This window comes from Pelodiscus sinensis, chromosome 3 (genome assembly GCF_049634645.1).
Source record: "Pelodiscus sinensis isolate JC-2024 chromosome 3, ASM4963464v1, whole genome shotgun sequence".
In the NCBI taxonomy this organism is placed as follows: Eukaryota; Metazoa; Chordata; order Testudines; family Trionychidae; genus Pelodiscus; species Pelodiscus sinensis.
Genome location: NC_134713.1, coordinates 125,307,886 through 125,317,674, shown reverse-complemented (window position 1 = coordinate 125,317,674; position 9,789 = coordinate 125,307,886). Strand labels below are relative to the sequence as shown.

The 9,789-nt window shown below is 44.4% G+C and overlaps 1 protein-coding gene across 1 annotated transcript in view; it reads left to right on the top strand.

Annotated features, from left to right (window-relative positions):
- Nucleotides 1–359: 359 nt before the first annotated feature.
- The window catches only part of PCNX2 (pecanex 2), a 225,416-nt gene continuing 215,986 nt past the window's right edge, over nt 360–9,789 (top strand). Inside the window, exon 1 of the mRNA XM_075924756.1 lies at nt 360–610. Coding sequence (XP_075780871.1) covers nt 458–610 — 153 coding nt within the window. The 5' untranslated portion in view covers nt 360–457. The remainder of the gene's footprint in view (nt 611–9,789) is intronic.

Here is a 9,789-nt window from a genome sequence, read left to right as displayed (position 1 = left end):
GGGGGGCAGGAGGAAGGGCAGTGGGTGCAGAAGGAAGGGGAGGAGAAAGGGCAGTGGATGAAGAGGGGGGCAGGAGGAAGGGCAGTGGGTGCAGGGGGGCAGGAGGAAGGGCAGTGGGTGCAGGGGGGCAGGAGGAAGGGCAGTGGGTGCTGAAAGCAGGGCGGTGGGTGCTAGGAATGAAGCGGGAGCGGGAGGGGGCCGGTGGGTGCTGGCGCGGGCAGCACGTGCAAAGGGCTGTGGCGGGCTCTCGGGGAAGGGACGCGGCCAATGTGCGCGGGAGGGGGGTGGAGGCGGTGGACCAGGGCGGGGTTGTCGGTCACGGCGTCGGCCCAGAGCATGATGGGAGAATCCTCCCAGCATCCAGCATGGCGGCGCCAGTAGCGCCCGGGGCCGGGCAGCGCCGCAGCGGCCGCCGCAGGAGCCGGTGCAGGGGCGGGTGAGGCGGCGGCGGGCGGCGATGGTGTCCCAGGCGGTGCAGCTGCTGCGGCAGGGCGTGTGGGCAGCGCTGACCGGGGGCTGGTACCACGACCCGGAGCAGAGCAAATTCACCAACAGCTGCCACCTCTATCTGTGGCTCTTCCTGCTGGCGCTGCCGCTGGCGCTGCACCTGGTGAGGCTGCGGGGACCTGGCCCAGGATTGTGTGTGTGTGTGTGGGGGGGGGGTTCCACGGTGGAGAGAAGAGTGACGGAGAGGGCAGGAGCTAGAGGCGGTTCTGGGTCATGGGGACACAGGCCTTGGGGTAGGGATGGGGGCGGGGGAGGAGGAACAGAGGGGTGGCATTAGGGAGGCCAGGAAGGGAGAGGGAAGGAAGTAGCCTGCTATAGTTGGATGAGTATTTTTTTTCTTGGTGCGGTTTTAAAATCCCCTCTCTCCCACTTTGCTATGTTTTACCCATTTCGATTATACTATGGAGCAGTGTCCCCTGACCAGTATTAAGTCAGTGCTCCCTCCCCACCAGTCAATTTTGTGGTCTTTTATACCATTTTACTAGGCTGCAGTTTTTGAATGAATATGCTCTCCTAGTGAAAGATGGATACATAGCAATAAACAAATGTTGTGTAGATTTTGGGAGGTGCATGCCAATTTTAATTCCACCTTCCCCATGGTATTATAGTTTTGCCAGCTATACTTTCATGTTTTCATTCTGAAATAGGGGTGAGCCTTTTAGGCCCAATAACGTGGTCGTCCTGCAGGAAAGTACATCAGTGGTTAAGTTAACATTCAATAATGAATGTGGCCAAATTATGCTCTTACTTTCCTCCCGCCTGTACAGAGACACAGACTGTAAATAATGTGTGAAAGCACATCACTTTTTATTACATCTAGCCCTCCACCTTGTTCTCTTAAAATATTAAAGAAATGCAAAGCAATTATAATTTAAGTGATTGGAACATCTTTCTGTTTGCTAAATATGAATAGTTTCCTGGAAAAAATAGAATCTTTTAATTTAGTGTGCTATGATTATAGGATAGGTAGAAAGAGCAAGAACATATTGTTAGCTAGAATAGTGCATGATTTTATTACTAGGTTCCCTAATAACTAGATTCTAGTGTTTGCCATTCTTTGAGTATTCATGGCTATGGACTCATCTCAATTCTGCAGATTTTTTCTTTAATGACAATAAAAACCTTGCTGTCACATCAGTTTCCTTATGCTCCATTATTACAAAGCTGACTGCCCTAATTTTCAGAAGTGCTAAGCTGCAAATCCTTCTGAAGTCCACGGGAGATGCAGATGCCCATCTTTAGAGCCCTGTAACTCTGCAGATATCTGCTTTATATCCATAGGTAACTGTATCTGCCAATGTAGATGAGGATATCCGTGAACCATTTTTTCAAATACAGAAACAAACTTTGTATCTAGAACCCTGCCAGTTTTGTGAATAGCAGCTTTATATCTGTGGGTACATATGTGGATGAGGATATCCAAACATCATTTTTGCAGAAGCAGATGCAGATACCAATTTTGTGTCTACATAGGGCTCTTCTCATCTTTGAAAATCAGGCCATATAGCTTATTTCCTGGCAAAGATGCCATTTGCTCCCATTGAGCATACTCACGGATGCCAATCAAGTAACAATGCAAGAGTAGCTTTTTCTCAGGATGCTAGTTCAATATCTAATGTGAGACAGGATCTATAGTTATTGTGTCTATGCTTTAGATTGCCATTGTAAATGAAAGCTTGTTCTTAGACTCTGATTTGTGGTAAAATACATGGTTATCCTTCTTTGCAGGAAATGTGACTTTTCCTAGAGCATCTCAGAAACTAATCACATATGACATAGAAAAGTGTTTAAAGAATATTGGGCCTAAAAATTGTGAAGTGAAACAAAGATAAAATAGTGAAAACATTTAAAGTTGTGGAGGATGGTTGGTGGGAGAAGATCCAACTTTATGTGTATAAACTAACTTTATACTTCCTGAAAAAACAGTGAGAAGTCCTGTGGCACCTTAGAGACTAACGAAAATATATATAGTATCATGAGCTTTTGTGGACAAAACACACTTCTTCAGATGACCTTGAGACTTTAAACTTCCTGGGCTTTTTCTCATCTCCCCAGGTAGACTTGCCATTTCCAGTTTGGCTGATTTTGAGCTGTATCATCTGATCAGTTGCAGAATCTGTTCTTGAGCAAGTGTACCATGATTAGGTTCCTTTATCTTTGATAAAAAGTGAATTTATTACAGAGACTGTCTATGAGCAAGCCTGTCCTTGACTGTTCCCTTGTTTTTGAATGCTTGTAATTTATCAACTTTGTGACAGGTAGTTACATTCTTGTCATTTAGCAACCTTAATGCATTTTGAAGTAATTTCTTTTTTGCAATATTTTTTATGCAATTTTCAGGATTAAAAATTACCAGTTACCTGCTAGTTTGGTATTTGTAGTATCTGTGTGAAACAACCATATTTTAAAATGAAATAGTTTTGTCTGCTCTTAGGAACAATCTGTCTAACTGGAAAAAGCAGATGTTTGGTGCTATGACAAATGCAAGACGTTTTTAACATGCATATTACAGTGGAAGCTTGTTTATGCAATGTAATTGGGATTAGGGATCAGATTGGAAAATAAAAACTTTGAATAGTAGGAAGAATGGGAAGGTCTCAGCCTGTCAACTCCATGGACCAAGGGTGGGCAAGAGGCCAGACCAGCCCACGACCACCCTGCTGGCATCCTTACTACACAGTAGCTGTAGCTGCTTTAAACAGCAGGTTGCTAATTGCAATGATATCTGGGCAGGGAAGAGAAAGCTTCACACCCCCTAGCAAAAGCTTCCAGTTTCCATTGGCCAGTTTTGTGCCAATAGGAGCTGAGAAATTTTGCTGAAGGCAGGGGCAGTGAATGGAGCTTCCTCACTCCCTCTCCCCCCTCCTCCCTGTGCTGGAGCAGAGCCAGGTGGAGCAGCTGCCCAGCACTGGGGATGTTAAATATTGGTTAATTGAATAGTCAGTTAACCTCATGAATTCTTATTGGTTACTTGACTATTTTATAGTCCCCAGAGGTAAGCACCTCCTGGCCAGAGCCTGCCTCTGGCACCCCCTCTCACTCTTCCCAACTACCTGCCCCAGGCCACCACCCAAACCCTCTGTATGCCCTATCACCACCTCCTCCAGGTCACAACTCCCTCTCAGACACTGCACCTCTCCCCAAGGCCAGAAACTTTTCTAGCAACCATATCCCTCCCTGACCCTGCATCCCATTCCCCTGCCCCACATCACCATCCAAACCCTCTGCACCCTTTCCCCCAGGTCACAACTCCCTTCCAGACCCTGCACCCCTTCCTACACCTCCCCAGGACAGGATCCTATCCTGCACCCCTAACCCCTCCTGGACCCTTCACCCCAAACACCTGCCCTAGATCATAATCCCTTCCTTCACCCAAACCCCCTCTCAGACCCCACACTCCCTCCTGCACCCCAGTCCTCTATCTCAAGCTCCCTTCTACACCCACCCTCCATTGCAGACCCCACACACCCTCCACAGAAGTGCAGCCTTTGACCACTTACCGAAGTTATTGCTCACTCTTGCCATGGGCAGTGGGGTTGACAGCATTACCCCTGCTGCCTAGTTCAGTTAATACGGAGAGCCAGATAAATGTTTTCAATCACATGTGGCATCTTGTCTTAATTAAGGATGTTAAGAGGTGGATAATCCACTGATCGTGTAGTTGATAACATTTTTATCAACTACACTATTAGTCGATAAGGAAAGGCTTCCTCAGTCCCAGCTCTCACCGGGTCTAGGAACTACCCCCACTGTGGCTCTGTAGTTTAAATGTAATAAGAGCTGGGTACACAGGCAGCTTGGCTTCTATTACATTTAAACTACAGAGGTGCAGTGGGGGTAGATCCTGGACTTGAAACGAACCTTTTAAGCCAGCTCCCCACAGCACCAGCTCCTCCTTCCCCTGCCTTGCTGCCTCTGATACAGTTGACACACAATACCAGACACACTTGACATTACATCACAATCTACATTACATCTTATTTAGAAAATACCAGACATTTATATTTTCTCATTTATATTTTCTCAATTTGTTTCCTGAACAGAAAGTTCAAATACTGGACTGTCCAGTTCAAAACCAGACACCTGGCAACCCTATTTTCACTCCAAAATTTTAAAGTCTGGTTTCTTTCAAGATGGCCATTATCTTCATCACTGTTTTTTCCACTTTCTTTGGTAAGATGCTGTTTTCTCTGAATACCACATTCTTTAAAAATAGAGATTCTGGTCCCTACTCTGACATGAATTTTCATGAAATTAATGGTAGACTTTCTTTGATATTTTTTGGGAATTTCCCCTAAATGCACCCAGTCTAGTGCAGATTAATTTCCTTAAATATAGCTGCAGTACCTAGCAGCTTTGACTCGTCACATCTTTCTCATTTGAGACTTTGAATCAGTTGATATGTTTGAAAAATGCTTACTGGATGCATAGATATTACATGCTTATAAAGAGTACATGTCTGAGAACTGTAAAACATACTGGTTAGCATGAGTATGCAATGTACTGCTGTATTTCTTTTTATATGAAAAAAGGAGAAAGTTGGTTAGGAATAGGTTGCAAAGGATTTATTCTTACAGGGTATGTCTACACTGCATTCCTCTTTTGAGAGGAATGCAAATGCAGCCGAGTGAAATTGCAAATGGAGTGTGGATTTGAATTTCCCATGCTTCATTTGCATAGTGGCGTCCGGGTGCTTTTTCAAAATACCCTATTTTGAAAGAAAAAACACAGTCTAGACAGGGTTATTTTGAGAGAGAAGGTTTTTTTTTCTCAAAATAACCCCATCTAGTCTGCATTTTTTCTTTTGAAACAGGGTATTTCGAAAAAGCGCCCAGATGCCATTATGCAAATGAGGCACAGGAAATTAAAATCTGCACTTCATTTGCAATTTCTCTCAGCTGCATTTGCATTTCTCTCTCGAAAGAGGAATGCAGTGTAGACATACCCACAGTCTAAACAAAATATGAAGATAAAATTTCAAGTTGGAGATAGAGATGATGCATCGCTGTCCAGTGCTTCTCATTCAAACACATGTGTTGTCTATTTCTACATGTTAGAGGACTCTGGGGGATAGTGCTCTGATAGAAGTCCAGGCTCAAGAGATGAAGAGAAAACAGTTATAAAACAGAATGCATGGTAAAATACATGTACAGTTACAGCACATCAAAAGTAAATCTATAAATTAATTCCTATATGATCAACCTCCTCTTTGTATTAAAGCTAGGTTTAGCAGCTTTCATCTAACCATATCTGGGAGCACTTTGCTGAGAAATCTTGATTGTTCTCCAAAATCTTGTCCTCTTTGGATGGCATCAAGTGCCTTGTGGAGAGAGCTTTTTGTGTGCCTAGAGATGCATATGATGAGTTAGATGTGGCCTGCTACTTTGTTTATTTTGGGATAGCTCATGGACAATATTCATACTCAGTAGCCAATTAAATTTAATGAACGTCATCTACAAAATATTCCTATTATAGCAGTTGGTTCTCCACAGGTCTAGTGAAGACCTGGGTTATGGAGTTCTTTGAGAAATTGTCTGAAAAACACAGGCCTCCCAATGAGGCCTTGAGCAGGGGTCAGCAACCTTTTTAAACCAAAGAGCCAAAGAACATAAACATTCAGAACAAGTGTCAACGAAGAGCCATGTAAGAATGCCCATTTGCATGACTGAAAATATACAACTTAATATTACTAATAATTGACATAATAATTAATAATAGCATACATGAAACATTGTACTCAAGGACTTTATTTAATGGGACTTTCATGCATGCATTCAGGCTGTCTTCTGTCAGTCTTGAGTGCAAATTACCTTTGATGTGATTCAAATGAGAAAAACTTGCTCACACATAAAGGAGCCAAACATTGAAAGTAAGGCCATGCTGACATTCTGTATGGTGTTGTGTATGACAGGAGTTTCTTTCCAAGTTTGCAGAATCAGATTATCATTGTGCTCCAGTTTCTCCGTGTCAGCCCATTTGTGCAGTTTTGCCAATTCTGCATGTTGTTGAGCAAGGCGTTCTAAATCAGAATTCAGCTTGACGAATTTTTCCACCCAGATATCCGACTCCTTGAAATCTGCTATTTCCATTTCCAAATCACTGACTGAGATGCCTGGAATGACTATCAAATCCAGTTCTTCAATAGACGATTTATGTGGACAGATCATAAACTTAAACAGAGCACCGTGTTTGCAGAAGTCAACAAAACGAGACTTGAATGCCATCAGGAGCTCAGAAACAAACCCGGTGATCTGCTGCAAATCAAGGGTGCTAGTTGGATTCTGTCTCTGATCTGAATCACAAAACATTCGTAATCTTTCAAAATGTCCGCGTCTGCCCATCTTGATATCTTTGATGAAGACAGTCAATTTTGATTCAAATCCAAACACGGCCTGCTACAGCGTCAAACCTGTATTTCCTTGCCCTTGTAACTTAAGTTTCAGCTCATTCAAATGACCAGTAAAGTTGACGAGAGTAAAACTTGAGCAACCAGTCACAATCTGAAAGCTCAGTGTGTTTGACACCTTTCATATAAAAAAATAGCTTAATCTCATTAACGCAGGTGGCAAAATGAGATGAAACTTTGCCATGAGAGAACCAGTGAACATTGTACATTAGTACATAAGAACATAAGAATGGCCATACTGGGTCAGACCAAAGGTCCATCTAGCTCAGTGTCCTGCCTACTGACAATGGCCACTACCAGATGCCTCAGAGGGAGGAAACACAGCAGGTAAATTGAATAGATCAATGTAGTCAGAATCTACTTCTTTGAGCAGTGACTGAAATTGATGGTGATTAAAAGCTTGGGCAAGAATCCAGTTGACAATGTGAATGACCAGTCTCATTATATTTCCAAGTTCAGTTCCATAAGATTGCGCACAAAGTGCCTCTTGATGCACAATGCAATGGAAGTTCAAAAGCAGGTGGTTCAGCTGTTCTGACAAGAGTAAGGAATCCCCTCCCTGTATTTGCCAACCATACACACAGACACAAGATTATCCAACTGTATTTTTTTCTCATTTACAAAGTTCATCACAGTTTTAAGGATGTGTTTGCCCCTTGTTTGATTTTTCATTGGTAATATCTCCATAATTTCTTCGTGCACAGCATTTCCAAAAATATATTGTCCCAGAATACACAACAAATTAACGTCTCATATGTTGGTTGTCTTGTCCAAAGCACATGAAAAATAAGTAGCTGTACTCAAATTTTGCATTTGTTCCTTGTTGACTCCATGGGCCTTGTTCACAGCTCTGTTATGAACTATTTTTCCAATAATGGCATATCTTGAATTTTCTGTAAGATTTTGTCCTTGTTGTGAAACTTGTCAAATAGTTCATGACTAATTTTTAGCATGCATTTCTTAACATAATCCCCATCAGTGAAAGGATTCCCTCTCAAATAATTCTGTATGAGCCTGCAAAACTTGTGGAATTTAAGATTCCACCGTTTTTTGACCATGCCAGCAGGCTATTTTGTCCAATGTTCATTTGTCGCTGCAGCTCCTCTCTGGCTTTTTTTTTTTTTTTTGCACATCATCCTCAGGGTATTTTGTAGTAAATGCTGCAGGTTTTGTCATGAAATACAGTTTTTTTGTTTGAGAACAGTCTCTCACTACAAATGAGACTGTGTGGAGATCCAGACCAACGCAAAAATGCATAGAAGTCTGTCCACTCCTTTTGAAAATTTTGGTACTTGTTACAGGCAGTCCCCGGGTTATGTACAAGATAGGGACTGTAGGTTTGTTCTTAAGTTGAATCTGTATGTAAGTCGGAACTGGCGTCCAGATTCAGCCGCTGCTGAAACTGATCAGTTTCAACAGTGGCTGAATCTGGACGCCAGTTCTGACTTACATACAGATTCAACTTAAGAACCCCAGGCATCCCCAAGTCAGCTGCTGCTGAAACTGATCAGCGGCTGATTCCAGGAAGCCCGGGGCAGGGGCTTCCTGTAGTCAGCCACTGGTCAGTTTCAGCAGCGGCTGACTTGGGGACGCCTGGGCAGAGCAGCTGGGGTGCTGCTGGGTTGGTCCAGTAGCGCCGCCGCTCCTCGGCGCTACTGGACCAACCCAGCAGCACCCAAGCTGCTCTGCCCCAGGCGTCCTGATTCAGCCGCTGCTGAATCTGACCAGCAGTGGCTGAATCAGGACGCCTGAGGCAGAACAGCTGGAGTGCTGCCCGGTTGGTCCAGTAGCGCCCAGAGCAGCGCTACGGGACCAACTGGCAGTGCCCCAGCTGCTGTACCACAGGTGTCCGGAGCAAAGCCACGGAGCACGGGGGCAGCAGGACAGCCCAGACGCGCCGTGGCTGTCCTGCTGCCCTCGGGCTCCGTGGCTTTGCTCTGCTTTGCTCCCCGTCCCTCTGGTCTGCAGACCAGGGGGACGGGGAGCAAAGCCGTGGAACACGCGGGCAGCGGACAGCCCAGACGCGTCTGCAGACCAGGGGGACGGGGGGGGCAAAGCAGAGCCAAGCTGCGGAGCACGTGGGCAGCGGACAGCCCTGCCCGCTGCCCACGTGTTCAGCCGCTTTGCTGGAGACCAGGGAGAGGAACGGCCCCGTTACGTCGGATCCGCGTAACTCGGGGACTGCCTGTACTGTTCTGTCAAAAATGTAGTACAGTGTGATGAAGAGAAAGCTCCATTTAGTCTTACAAGATCATTGTTGGTCACCATATCTAATAGACATCGTGGACAGGAAACAAAGATCACAACAACTTCAGGGTCCATGCAATGCAGCCAAACAACAGTGGAAGAAGTGGCTGTAGCACTAATTCAGACATTAATTAAGCAGCGAGCCTCCATGTTTTCTCTAAGTAGATAAGGTCAGGCTCCAATTACATTAAATGAGATGATTTTCAGGGGAAATATTTCTCCTTATAGTGGCTGCAGGACTTTTGTTCATTAAAGGGCATATTTCTGTTGAGTCTTGATTGGCTGTTCTAAAAGACAATACACATTTCTCCAGGTGGGGGACAGGTATGGGTCTGCTCAAAGTAAAGGATCCTCATGAACATTAAAGAACAAAGAACTAGAAGGAACATCCCCATTCTAGGTCCAGATCCTTAAAAGTGTCTAGAGGCTTATCTCCCACTGATTTTAATGGGAATTAGGTGCCTAAGTATCTTTGAAGATAGTGGGCCCTGGCGAATGCTTTGAGGCTAAGCCAGTTTTCTCTCTTCCCAAAGCCACCAGCTTTTTTGTGGGTACATTGAGTGTCTTTGAAAAAGCAAAAACTTCAATAAGTCCGAGTTTTTCCTTTGGATACACACAGACCATTACAT